General features: G+C 38.0%; 1 protein-coding gene across 1 annotated transcript; it reads left to right on the forward strand.

Annotated features, from left to right (window-relative positions):
- Window positions 1–708: 708 nt before the first annotated feature.
- Window positions 709–5,045, forward strand: ponzr1 (plac8 onzin related protein 1). The gene is made up of 4 exons (XM_027165052.2): window positions 709–864; window positions 1,969–2,073; window positions 3,326–3,471; window positions 4,640–5,045. Exons 2-4 carry the CDS (start codon window positions 1,971–1,973, stop codon window positions 4,772–4,774), a joined length of 384 nt encoding a protein of 127 aa, XP_027020853.1. The 5' UTR covers window positions 709–864; window positions 1,969–1,970; the 3' UTR covers window positions 4,775–5,045.
- The last annotated feature ends 10,331 nt before the right edge of the window (window positions 5,046–15,376 follow it).

Genomic DNA, 15,376 nt, shown 5'->3' on the forward strand with positions numbered 1-15,376 from the left:
CCCTGAATGTGTAGAGTTTGCATTTTCTCACTGTGCTTCAGGAGTTGACTTCAGGTTCTCCAGTTTTCTCCCCCAGTTTAAAGACATACACCATAAGCTCTGTGGCACTCTAAAAGGCTATCTGTCCCCCTCATTGTGCCCCAAGTCTCCAGGCTGCTTGCCAGACTGTGTAGGATAAACGGTACAGAAAATGCATGGATGAGTAACAGCATACAAACATAACAGCATGCAAAGTCTCATCACATGTATTTTGCTTAATTGTAAGGCTGAATGTGGAACTTTTCTGTCTGGCTGTCATATTTTTTGAATCAGTTGCCATTACAGCATGGCATACTGTGAAGAAAACATCTTTATTAAAATGTTTTAGATATTTCTCTGTATGCAAACTGTAACTGTATGTAACTGTTAGGATGCTGACTTGCATGTGTTTCCATTTGGACTTGACCGGGTATGAACCAGGGCACTTGACTCCTCTTCCTGTTTCAGCAGAAACGAAAGCTAACAGAAACATAAACTGAAAACTTATCTGGGGGAAAAAAACTCCCCCAAAAGAACCCACAAGCTACAAGTGAATAAATCTAATAAACCTTTGAAAAGGTGTTTTAGGTTTTGTGACTTGTGGTGTGATCATATTTAAAGCTCATCACCTCCTTGCACATAATATAGAAGTTTTGTCTCTGTTTACACTAAACATGTTAAATACCTAGAAGCTGCACAGTGCAAAGGGACACTGACTGTCCTGACGTCTTGTGTGGGAGGATCACAGATTTTACAACCTCTACTGGGTCTGTGTGCTTTCGACATTCTTTCGCAGAAGTTTCATTTCTGAGATATACAGCACTGAAGCCCACAGAAAAAGGAAAGGTAAGAGCTAAACACTATTCATTTATCTTTTGGTTGAAAGTTTTATATATTTTACTCAGTTTACAAATTTAAACTACAATTATTTTTGCTAGTATAGTCTGTGTTTCAGAAAATACAGTTACATTATAAATGTTACCTGGCAATTTTATGCTCCCCTATTCTCTATCATAGCACATTTTCATGCGGGATAAAACTTGTTTTCGGTTCATACTGAACAAACAAAGACCTCAGTATTTGTTCAGACGGTCAAACGATTTTTTTCTAGTTAAGCAGGAAAGGTAAGTGTAGTTACACCATTAGGGTTTAACTGTAGATTATATGTAGATATTAGGATTGTATATATTATTGTATATATGCATATATGTAGGATTTTATGTAGCACATTTCAGGACTATTGATATTATCCTTCTTCCCCCATTTACAACCACTTAAATCACATAACCCTTTGCCAAATCACATATTTTGATGACTTTTGAACTAAGAATCTGTTTTCAAAAGTAATTTTGAAAATCAAACTGTAGTCATGGCATGTACAAAAGTTTGGACAACATCCCACTTCCACTAAAGACTCTGACTAACTGACTATTAGGACTCAGATACTTAGTTACTCAAGTGAAGAAAGGTTATACAGGCTGCTCCAGGAAGCAGTGGTCTACAAAATTTTCTCTTCATTATAAAATACAAAATGGCAGTGCCTGAGGTGCAGTATCGCCTTGCTTTCATCCTTGAAACACTTTGTTTTTAATTGCTTTTTAAAATAATTTTTGTCTATCTATCATGGTTGAAGTCTAGACTTAGAGGATAAAGTCCATGAGCGCATGCATGCTGCTGTAGTGAACAGCATGTAAAAAATTTATTATGTTTGCAACAGTTGCCAGTCCACTATCTCTATTTTACAATGGAAATATTTAGCTTTACATGCAGGCAGTTTCCTCATTGCTTTTCCATTACCTTGTAGGCTGCATTTAATGTTCTGAATTACATCTTAGATAATCTTTAATAGAGTTTTATTGTATATGTTCATTTTTGACTGGATTCTAGATAAGTTTCTGCTTAGGTTGTAGTCATAACTGATCTTAAACTTTCATTTTTTCTTCTTATTAGACATGGCAGTCCAACAGCAGATTACCACAGTGGTGTCTCACACAGGGTACAGTTCCGGGACCTGGACTACAGGCATCTGTGACTGCTGCTCTGATATGAGCACTTGTAAGTAATTTTACTGTTTAGCCGTGTCTAAAATCCCACTTGCACAGACCATGCACATTCAGTCAATTGCTGTTTTGCACGCCACATTTCAATACCTTCAATATCTCATCAAACTGCTGCTATTACATTAAGTGTAGATATGTTTATGAACCCTCTTGTTCAGATTTCTATATTTTTGCACAATGTACTGTATAATGTACAGTATTCACACTGGGCAGTACTGTTTTTTTTTTAGTATTGTCTTGTAGTGTTTTGTCTTCCACTCTTTGCACAAGGTTGCACAAATGCCCTTTATGTAATGCAGACTAACTTCCTTTTGTTCTATTTAGCTTTGTTTTTGTTCTACCACGGTCCTGGAGAAACGTGGTCTCATTTCACTATGTACTGTATCAGATACATATGGTTGAAATGACAATAAAAGCTTCTTGACTTGACTTTACTTGAGAGTAATTGGGGTTGACTTTATCTTCTTTTGCGAGAGACTCTTCTAAGAGTTTATACCTCATACATTATAACGAAGCAAAAAGCACAAAGAGAAGGAACTCTCTAGCCAGGTCTGTTCAACTAACAAGAAGCTCAAAGGCTTTACTGAAGCTCTCAATACAGCTAGAATAGAGATAGTTTTTTTTCTTTTTAAACACCTGTTAATGTTCTATTTAGAGACTAAACTGAGATTTGATTTGCATGATACAGACACCTTTACCAAGCCAGTAACTGCTACAAGATACATACAGACAGTGATGATATTAGTACAACAATTTTCTGCCAACCCCTCGATTATAATATGATGTGATGTGATGTGATATTGTATCATATCATATGATATGAGAGCAGGTATTTCTCTCTATCATACGGCTATGAACCAGTTAGGGTTAAGGGTACAATATGCTTTCTCTGGATCAGGGGAAATCAGCTAACAACATTTTTTTAGTTTGCTCCCTTGCGGTCTCAGTCACACACGGCTGTGGTATTGTCGGGTTTCATACTATATTCAAATAATGAACTAATTTCTATTTGTCACTTGGTAGCAGGTAAACCATGTCGGTATGTTTTCTAAAACTTAACTTGCTCAGTTTTTAGTGTAACAACTGACACATCAGATACTTTGTACACAGTCTCTCCAGGGCACCTTCTGTGTCCTTTGCCTAAATACTTATACTATGACAATGCTACTGGCTACTATGTCACTTTTAGAATTGCTACTCACATTTGCCTGATTAATTCACTGGTACTGTATATGTGTGTTTTGCAGGTTGCTGTGCTTTGTGGTGTTTCCCATGTATGCAGTGTCAGACTGCTTCTCAGTTTGGATGGTGTTTCTGCATGCCTCTTTTGGACTGCTGTCTGATTGTCTCCTGCTGCCTTCGTAGCAAGATGAGAGAGCGCTACAGCATTCATGTAAGACACAAACATAAATCTTGCATAGAAGTAATAGACATAATAGTAATAGTCATAGTTACAGTCAGGGTACCTGTGGCTTTTTGTTGTTGTTCTGATGATTTATTTTTGAAATAAAGGATGCACCTGCATTTAACCCCAATTACTTTCACTTCACAGAGAGGAAATAGTTTTGAGTGAACAACTCAATAGTAATAGTAATTAGAAAAACAGCCATTGATAATTATTTAAAAATTGACTTTCATGTTAAGTAATATGACATTGTTACACACAGATAAAGTAAAGCAGCATATGATTTTAGCAGTTAAAGGAATCGAGAAATTTGGAATCCTGAAACACCCAATTAATACTGGGTGAATTATTAATGCTGATGTACCATCTGAGCATTTAGCAGCTTATATTAATATTAAACAATTAACATTAAAATGTAGTGAATATGTCAAAGTGAAGATGTTAGGCTGAAATATGTTTTATTTTGCTTTTCCAGCAGCATGCATCTTTGCTAACATGACCTAACTCATTACCTTATGGACACCTTTGTGTCAATACTAATTTCCTGTAGAACTACATTGGGTATTGTACCATATGTGGAATCATTTGTGAACATCTAACCATCACACCCATGTCACACCTACACAAGAGCTTTATTGAGATCTATTACAGATAAAGAGACCATTCCTTGGGGATGACGTCAGGGCTTTGTGCAGGTTACTCAGGTTCTTGAGGAACCATGTTTTCATGGACCTTGCTGTATGCATAGGGGCATTGTTATGCTGAGATAATAGGCCTCTTAGTTATGCTTCCACATTCTTGCTTAAAACATTAACAGAACATATTTTATATTATTAATAACCAAATAACCTATCAGCTGCCAGCTTCAGTAGGAGGTACAAAAATTTATTTAGTTGGTCAGTACCACCTCAGGCCCCTCCACAGAGGGTTTTTTAAAACTCACTAAAATTAAGTACATTAATAATGTAATAACTAAATAAGGAAGTATTGGAGGTAAGAATAATGACTGAGTAGTGGGAAAGTGTTAAATTACTAATCTCTCTCTCTCTCTCTCTCTCTCTCTCTCTCTCTCTCTCTCTCTCTCTCTCTCTCTCTCTCTCTCTCTCTCTGTCTCTCTCTCTCTTTCTCTCTCTCTGTCTCTCTCTCTCTTTCTCAGGGCTCATGTTGTGATGATTTGTGTACTGTGTGTTGCTGCTACCCCTGTGCCTGGTGCCAAATGTCACGTGAAATTAAAACTCGTGCTCGAGCTGGCAGCGGTGCTACTGTAATCACTCAGCAGATTATGGCATAAGTGATCTTTTACTATTCCATTCAAAGTTAAAATGCATTACGGTGCCTTAATGATTCTATTGCATACTATTCACCTTTATTTTGATTTTTTTAACTTCTGATCACAGAGTAAAGAACTTACATATACAAATAAATGTTTTCTGTTATAGTAACCAGTATTAATAATTTTTATATACTGCTTTAGCTTTACATGTTCCTCTTGCAACATATGTCAAATTTTATAAATAAAGCATACAGCTGGTATTAAAGCCCTTTTATTGGTTTAATATGTACTTCTGAGTGTTCTAATATTGTCTATTGTCATTTTGTAAATGTCATCAGTTTTACTGAGCAAAATCCTGCACTAAGCACAAGCAACACAACTCCATAGTAAGACAATCATAGGTCATTTATCACTTTAATCAGTGCTTACTTGAATATAGTTCCTATGCAATATGAGCCCAACTGCTGAGCAACCATGTCTAGTATCAGGAAAATAAGGGGCTAAGTCTGTTTATTAACCAAGGGTTAGATCATGTTTATGCTTATATTAATGTAGAATATAGCATAGGTTCACCATAATGATTGGGACCTATTACTTTCTAATACTGAGTCTAGAATTAATTTCCAATATGGATATGAAGGTCTTCAATTATTGCAGCTATTTTTACAAAATCAAATGGGTTTCAGATTAAATCTGCAAGCTCTTATAGAAATTCTGAATGCAGCCCTGCTCTAAATATTAGTCACAGTGAGTTATTTATTCTTATCCTATATCTAATCTTAGTATATAAAAACTACAAATTAGATACATTCATTTTTAGTACATACATATTCAGTCTGCCCTCATGTGTCAGTCTCAGTCTCTACTCTTAAGTATGAAGATCAGTGTTCATACTTTAATTTAAACAGTAAATTGAGAAAGATGCAATTGCAGTTCAAAACTTTTAATGATGATCAACTCAGAGATGTGAGAAAAAAGTCAAAGTCAAAACTCAGTTGAGGATCATACGATAAACTAACATGATACACTTGGCAAACAAAGACAGTCACACAATCAAAACTGGAATAGCATACACAGGGAAAATGATTGGCTAAATGTTTGTGTATTTGTGAACAAATGTGAAAATTGTTCCCAAGAGACAAATTCGGGCTACTCAAAATAAAGTTTAACATAGTACACAATTAGTATATTAATTACAAATTAAGCAAATTCTAAATATATATTTCACATACACAGAATAAAAATATGTATCATAAAATGGATATCTTTGGTTGTCAGATCTGACATCTGAAAAATCTGAAAAATCATCCATTCAGTCACCATACTCTATGTTTTGTAATACTAGAAAAGAGAAAAAAATTACATGGTTTTTGAATGTTGCCATAAATACAGCAGTTCCTATACAATTTTAGAACAGTTACTTGTGTGGTGTATATAGCTGTTTCTGGGAAGCCTAGTTTCATTTAATGCTACATATTCATTTGGTCATATCCACATTTCTGTTTAATACAATGGGACTACAGTGGAGCAGGTGCATCAAATGCAGGTCACATAGAGGCACAACAGCATTTCTATCATTCAAATTGCCTCACAGCAATCTCATGCACTTTGTTTATTTAAAGCAGGATAAGAAGTATTCTGATAGGTAACATTGTTATTACACAAACAGGACCAAACAATAGCACATTCAGCTGAATATACCATTTCATAAGCTTTCTCTGACCTGTAGGATATTTGCATGTATTGGCATATAGATTAATTGAGAAGTCAGCAAAGCGCTCTCAGAACTTTCAGAAACATTGAGAAGTTCCTTCACAAAGGCACACCACATCATTAATTTAGAATAACTACTATTTAATGGACATTAACACACACTGCACATACTGTAAAGAGGAAATGTCATCATTTAATTTCACATCATCATCTTTTATTATTATACATCTTCTATTGCACTTATATATACATAGCACATTAGCATGGGTGGACAATTCTAAGTAATCTGTTACTATTATAAAGTTTTATTTTGGTATATTTATAATTTATTTGAGTATTACTGTTTAAAGAACATTTTACTTCTTTTTTATCCACACCACTATTTTCTTGCCTCTGTTGATTTAAAACAATAAAATTAGCAAAACTGACCTTGAATTTCCCTAGAGATACATACCTAAACTTGTTCGACAACAAAAAATAATCTTTAAAGCTGGCTTGGTTCTGTGCCAATAGAGGATCTGCACAGTGAGCAGTGAAAATGTAAAAGAAGAACAAAGTGTATGGTTTATTTTAATAATTTCAAAGCTTTTCTAACAGTAACTGGTTGATTTCCTACATACTTAGGCTCTCCATTTCCTTAATCCTGTACAAGGATTTCTCACAGATTCACATCCATTCACATTTGAGATTTTTGTTGATAGACACACTTTCATGAGCTGTACAGTTTATAGCTGTTTGATAGGTCAGAATTCTTGCTTATACTTGAAGTTGAACTTGAGTTGAAGTTGAATTTGAAGTTATTGTTAAGAGTGCAGAGTCTCTGGGGAAAAATATTATTTTTCTCATGAAACTATAGCCTAATTACTATCACATGCTAGGACTTGTTCAATTTCTGTGGTAAACTAGTTTCAATGGAAAATGGTGAGCAATTATGATACATGCATGTATTTTTAAGTAAATACTGGAAAGGGAGAAGCTGTAAAGCAGGAAAGTGGGTGGTTTCCACAATGAAAGGTTTTCCTACATAAAGCAGAGTTTAAAATGTTGCATGATTAGTGTTGTAACCACAAATATATATGTATTCTATATATAAACACTGTATGTAAATTTAGGTGACATGCTTTGGCAGTAGGTGAAAAATCTGTGTTGTGAATGCAAAGTGAGAATTTAATCTCCACTCATCCATGCAGGTGCTCTAAAAATGGGAAACACAATTCCATAACTTACAGGCCAAGGGACTTTTACATTTATAATTGCTTTATACTAGTAAGACGCACTGTAGATTCAGAGCCTATTGTAACATTGTGCATGAGATCAGCAGGAATGATATTTCATCTCAGTGCAGCATGCAAACACACATTTAACGCCTTAGGGCATTTTACAGGCATGTTTTCTTTAAAGGTGGGAGGTAACTGGAAAACCATGGGGACATGCAAGTCTCAACACAGCCAGTAATAACAGGAAATAACTTATCAGCCCCTCTTTTTAGTCATGGCCATCCAACAGAAGATTACCACAGTGACAAACAGGGCCAGTCCCAGGTAATTAAATTAAATTTAAATTGCTTTATAGACTTGAAAATGATACATCACACAATACATCAAGTTGTAACAATCGAAAAAACATAAAAAAAATTAATGTTGATCAAATTATGAGCATTAATTAGCAGTGGCACAGCAATCACAAATTGAGAGAAGTAGGTAGAGCCTGTAAGCATGTCGAACTGAAAGTGACTTACCACTGGCATCTTTATCAAACAGAGAAAATGGAGCACCAAAGTGACATCACCAAGAAAAAATGTCCCTCCAATGGGATAAGTAAGGAATATGACACCAATCTCTCATCCATCTCTCCATGTTTCTGGGCTCTGAGCTAGTGGATAAAAAAACATGTATTCAAGCAGATATGAATGTAGCTGTTGTGTCTAGTTGGTGTATTACTTCCACTGAAAATAATATCCTATGTGTAGTTTATACAGTATTTATGAGCATAGTAACAAATAAAAGTAGCTTAAGACAATACCATGTAAACACAGAATTAAAGAAATGTATATAAGTTCTTAGACCATGTCATGAACAAACCAGTAGTCATTCAGTTAACCTATGAATCATTTCTTAAAAGGTATAATGACATGCACCACTCTAACAAGAATCTGGAAGCACTATATGTGTTGTATGCATTCGAACCATCACAGACTACAAGCCCCCACCACAGGCCTGTGAAAACAACACATCACTCCCTGACACACTGAACCTATTTTATTCACAGTTTGACATGCAGAATAGCAACTACCTCTGTAATTGGATCCTGGACTTTCTAACTGGAAGACCTCAGTCAGTGCGTATTGGCCAAACAACATCGAGCACTACAACACTCAGCACAGGCGCACCACAAGGCTGTGTGCTCAGCCCACTGCTCTTCACATTGCTGACACACAACTACACTGCAAAGTTCAGCTCCAACCGCATCGTCAAGTTTGCTGATCACACAACTGTGAATGGTCTCATCAGCAACAACTACGAAATGCCCTACAGACTGGAAGTGACTCGGCTGACAAAATGGTGTGAAACAAATAACCTGTCCCTCTATGTAGAGAATACAAACGAGTGCACATCACGGAAGATCTCACCTGGTCCACCAACACACAGTCACTCTCCAAGAAGGCACATCAGTGGCTGCACTTTCTCCGCAGCCTGAAGAGAGTATGTCGCCCTTCACCCATCCTCACCACCTTCTACAGAGGAACCACTGAGAGTGTGTTGATGAACTGCATCACTGTATGGCACGGGAACTGGATTGCAGCTGACCGCAAGACCCTTCAGCGGATAGTGAATGCAGCCGCAAAGATCATTGGCGCCCCTCTCCCCTCAATCGAGGACATCTTCATGAAGCGATGCCTCAGCAGGGCCAACAGCATGGTGGGGGACCCCACCCATCCATCCAACAACATCTTTCAGCTCCTACGTACCATCAGGAAGAAGGTACAGGAGCATCAGAGCCTGCTCTGCTAGACTGCGGAACAGTTTCTTCCCTCAAGCTGTGAGAGCCCTGAACTCAAACCTCAAACCTGCACTGCCACCACTGAAAATATACAGGCCTCCTGTGAGGTAACCCACCTGACCGCCACCTGCTGCACTCACCTCAGCATTAGCACACTGACACACAAAAAATAAAATGGTATTATAAACCCACGAATATTACACATGTTTACATGCTCGTGTTGCACATTGTATCTTGCACTAGTCTGCTACCAGCTGCTTGACTTTGAGTGCCTCCTGTTGCAAGTGTACAATATGAAGTGTAGCATTGTAGCATTGTATAGTCTACATATTTATATTTATATTTATTTCTTGAGTTTATTTTTTAAAGCAGAGTTTAAAATGTTGCATGATTAGTGTTGTAACCACAAATATATATGTATTCTATATATAAACACTGTATGTAAATTTAGGTGACATGCTTTGGCAGTAGGTGAAAAATCTTTTTATCCACTATTCATGTAAACACAGAATTAAAGAAATGTATATAAGTTCTTAGACCATGTCATGAACAAACCAGTAGTCATTCAGTTAACCTATGAATCATTTCTTAAAAGGTATAATGACATGCACCACTCTAACAAGAATCTGGAGGCACTATATGTGTTGTGTTGATTTTGGATGAAGAGTCTGTGTGATTGCTGAAGGTGACTTCCCAGATTGTGCTGATTAGCTGGAGGTCTGGTTCCATCTGAAGTGATGTCTTAGGAAGCCAATCAAGGATGATAAATTTATTGAGAAATGGACTAGGCACACATACTAGTTCTGGCCAGACACACATCACAGTCTGGCCAGAGGATGCTACCTCAAAACTCCAGGACTGCTTTCAGTGCACGGACTGGAATATGTTCAGAGAGGCGGCAACCGCACAGATCTGCAGGAGTATACTGAAACCGTGAGTGCATACATAAAGAAATGCATTGATGATGTCACAGTCACCAAGACCATCACCACACGGGAAAACCGAAAGCAGTGGATGACAGCAGAGATTCATGAGCTGCTAAAGACCAGAGATGAAGCATTCAGGTCAGGAGATAAAGCAGCTCTTAGAACAGCAAGAGCCAATCTGTCATGTGGCATCAAAAAAGCTAAACGGACACATGCAGACAAAATCAACAATCACTTCACAGACAGTAAAGACACACGGAGCCAGTGGAAAGCCATTCGAACCATCACAGACTACAAGCCCCCACCACAGGCCTGTGAAAACAACACATCACTCCCTGACACACTGAACCTATTTTATTCACAGTTTGACATGCAGAATAGCAACTACCTCTGTAATTGGATCCTGGACTTTCTAACTGGAAGACCTCAGTCAGTGCGTATCGGCCAAACAACATCGAGCACTACAACACTGAGCACAGGCGCACCACAAGGCTGTGTGCTCAGCCCACTGCTCTTCACATTGCTGACACACAACTACACTGCAAAGTTCAGCTCCAACCGCATCGTCAAGTTTGCTGATCACACAACTGTGAATGGGCTCATCAGCAACAACTACGAAATGCCCTACAGACTGGAAGTGACTCGGCTGACAAAATGGTGTGAAACAAATAACCTGTCCCTCTATGTAGAGAATACAAACGAGTGCACATCACGGAAGATCTCACCTGGTCCACCAACACACAGTCACTCTCCAAGAAGGCACATCAGTGGCTGCACTTTCTCCGCAGCCTGAAGAGAGTATGTCGCCCTTCACCCATCCTCACCACCTTCTACAGAGGAACCACTGAGAGTGTGTTGATGAACTGCATCACTGTATGGCACGGGAACTGGATTGCAGCTGACCGCAAGACCCTTCAGCGGATAGTGAATGCAGCCGCAAAGATCATTGGCGCCCCTCTCCCCTCAATCGAGGACATCTTCATGAAGCGATGCCTCAGCAGGGCCAACAGCATGGTGGGCGACCCCACCCATCCATCCAACAACATCTTTCAGCTCCTACGTACCATCAGGAAGAAGGTACAGGAGCATCAGAGCCTGCTCTGCTAGACTGCCTAACAGTTTCTTCCCTCAAGCTGTGAGAGCCCTGAACTCAAACCTCAAACCTGCACTGCCACCACTGAAAATATACAGGCCTCCTGTGAGGTAACCCACCTGACCGCCACCTGCTGCACTCACCTCAGCATTAGCACACTGACACACAAAAAATAAAATGGTATTATAAACCCACGAATATTACACATGTTTACATGCTCGTGTTGCACATTGTATCTTGCACTAGTCTGCTACCAGCTGCTTGACTTTGAGTGCCTCCTGTTGCAAGTGTACAATATGAAGTGTAGCATTGTAGCATTGTATAGTCTACATATTTATATTTATATTTATTTCTTGAGTTTATTTTTTAAAGCAGAGTTTAAAATGTTGCATGATTAGTGTTGTAACCACAAATATATATATGTATTCTATATATAAACACTGTATGTAAATTTAGGTGACATGCTTTGGCAGTAGGTGAAAAATCTTTTTATCCACTATTCATGTAAACACAGAATTAAAGAAATGTATATAAGTTCTTAGACCATGTCATGAACAAACCAGTAGTCATTCAGTTAACCTATGAATCATTTCTTAAAAGGTATAATGACATGCACCACTCTAACAAGAATCTGGAAGCACTATATGTGTTGTATGCATTCGAACCATCACAGACTACAAGCCCCCACCAAAGGCCTGTGAAAACAACACATCACTCCCTGACACACTGAACCTATTTTATTCACAGTTTGACATGCAGAATAGCAACTACCTCTGTAATTGGATCCTGGACTTTCTAACTGGAAGACCTCAGTCAGTGCGTATTGGCCAAACAACATCGAGCACTACAACACTCAGCACAGGCGCACCACAAGGCTGTGTGCTCAGCCCACTGCTCTTCACATTGTTGACACACAACTACACTGCAAAGTTCAGCTCCAACCGCATCGTCAAGTTTGCTGATCACACAACTGTGAATGGGCTCATCAGCAACAACTACGAAATGCCCTACAGACTGGAAGTGACTCGGCTGACAAAATGGTGTGAAACAAATAACCTGTCCCTCTATGTAGAGAATACAAACGAGTGCACATCACGGAAGATCTCACCTGGTCCACCAACACACAGTCACTCTCCAAGAAGGCACATCAGTGGCTGCACTTTCTCCGCAGCCTGAAGAGAGTATGTCGCCCTTCACCCATCCTCACCACCTTCTACAGAGGAACCACTGAGAGTGTGTTGATGAACTGCATCACTGTATGGCACGGGAACTGGATTGCAGCTGACCGTAAGACCCTTCAGCGGATAGTGAATGCAGCCGCAAAGATCAAAATATTTATTTCTTGAGTGTATTTTTGTACTGATGGAATAGTCCGTATCTGGCCCCTGCTTCGTTGTTGTTTTATGTTTTATGTCTGTATGGATGTTGCACCGTTTGACCTATGAGACATGACATCTCGTTCCACTGCATGCCCTAAATGTAGCAGAATGACAATAAAGAAACTTGAACTTGAACTTGAACTTGAACATACAGTGGAGTCTCACATACTGTACAGGTTTCAAAAGAGTGAACAATTCAACAAGAATGGTTTAAACTGGTTTATGCAGAAAGATAAAGAAAAAAAAGAAGTGAGTCCAGGGGAAGTTCGGCTAAAAAGAAAAAGAACTGAGGCTAGCTGTGGGTGGACCATGCTAGACTGTAAATGAAAAGAAAAGGAAATAAAAGAACGGGCCTAACCAAGGGTGGATCAGATTACCATACCATACCATAACTGAAAAGAAAAGAATGAAAAGAACTGAAGCTAACCAAGGGTGGATCAGGCTAGACTACAAAAGAAAAGAAAAGAAAAGAAAAGAACTGAGGCTAGCCGAGGGTGGATCAGCCTAGACTGGTGTGCTTTTGGCAGTTAGTCCATTTATTTTAAATCAGCGCTAGTTTAAGAAAAGTCCTGATACTTGGCAATTAATTATGATTTGTGTGTTGCTCCTAAGCCTAGTGAAGCCCACCTCTGTAAATCCTCATCCTTATCTAAGACTTGCTTTTGCCATCTTGACAAGGATCTGTGATTTTATGACACAGATGGTCCCTATATGAGGTTGATCCGGGCCCCCACCGACTCTCTGCAAATTTACATATATAAAATGTGTGTGTATCAGTTCATAGCCATATCTTCCATATCTACTTCATATCTAGCCATATCAATTCTTAGTCATTACATATGATTCTACATTCCATTTCACCTGTGTCTGTATCTTTTGAGCATTGAACTAGTTTAATGATATAATTTACAGTTTTCTAACACCATACATACACATGATCAGTATTCTGCTTGTAAACATACCCGCATCCTCAAGCACAAAGATGGCAGTGATAAATCATTGATAGGCTCCATGCACTTGCACAATTTATACAAAAAATATGCTTACGGCTGAGACCCCAGATGTATTGAATTCAGGAGAGGTGTCACAGAACAGACATCTCTGAGCACTGGAGGCACTACCTACTAATCTGAAAGAATGAGTACCTTCACGTTTTAAGAGTGCAGATCAGTGAAGGCATCACCAAGCCAAGAAAAAATTCAGCACTTCCTCCCTTCCTAAACAGACAAGTAAGTCTGTCCCATGTGTCTGCATCCACCTTGGCCTCCATTTCATGACACATACGTAATATTTTTTTACAACAAATATCACTACACCCATATTTTAGACAAGCTTGTTGATTTCTTAGCAGTGGATCTGTTTTAAAAACAGAATGTACTGTACCAACATTTTTCTTTTCATTATTGTTGCTGTACAAAATCTTATTTATATGCACATGAAGTGCTCTGTGGTCAAAGCTAAGTGTAACTTCAAATACTTCAAATACTTCTTCTGAATGATTACACTAGCCAACAGAAACAAGACAAAATTTCCTTTGTTTATTTTTGAATACAATCATTATAGAGAATAAATTGTGTGTCTTTCTAATAAATAATGTAGTTTAATACATGCATTAAACATGATGAATTATACACAGCAATATAGACTTTTGTCTATTTTATTTTTTTAAAGAATTTCACAGACTGGTCCCTTCTGAATTCACCTCGTATAGGTTTGATTTTGAGAACATAATTTGCATGTAGCTCTATAGATCCTGTTCATTTTGCATATAAAATACATGCAAAGAAATTTGACTGGTACATACAACAGCCCATGAATATGGAATATAAATATAAAGCCTTCAGTCAAGTAAGCAGCAAAACAGTAATATCTGAATGCAGAATGCAAAATGCAGAATGCAAAACTCCCATCACCAAAAAAGTCTAATCAGCACAGCTATAGGGAAGTTAAGAAGAAAACAACACTGTGTATATCTGACTCATTTTAACACATACGTCTTTATTTTTCTGGGTACTACCATACAATCTGAAATAGCTGGTGAAATTAAGGGGCACTGGGAAATGCCCATAAAATTATTCAAATATTCTAGATTCCATTTTATTGAATTCATAAACTGTCATAAGTGAAGTGGAACAAATACAAAAAGTTTAATTTATTTGTTAAACATTTTGCATGGGGCTACAATCCCACACTTGCCCCACCTATAGCAAGAGACATTTGAGGAAAGCTCAAAGTATACAAGACAACACACAAATTTGTTCACCCTCATGCCATCTGAGAATCAGTGGCAAAAGAACTGGGTACAAATCACAATAAGATTGTAAAAGCAGCATTTATTTTCCTTGTCTGGTTATTGATACTTCCTACATAAAATTTTTATGACCAATATGACCAATTCCTAGTGCAACATGACAGTGAGAGCTTGTTTTTCACCACATGGCCTTGTTCTTGATCTTTCACTTGCACATCTATCAGGAAATTAGTCCCAACTTTTTAGAAGAAAACTATT

The sequence above is a fragment of the Tachysurus fulvidraco genome, chromosome 1 (assembly GCF_022655615.1).
Source record: "Tachysurus fulvidraco isolate hzauxx_2018 chromosome 1, HZAU_PFXX_2.0, whole genome shotgun sequence".
Taxonomy (NCBI): domain Eukaryota; kingdom Metazoa; phylum Chordata; class Actinopteri; order Siluriformes; family Bagridae; genus Tachysurus; species Tachysurus fulvidraco.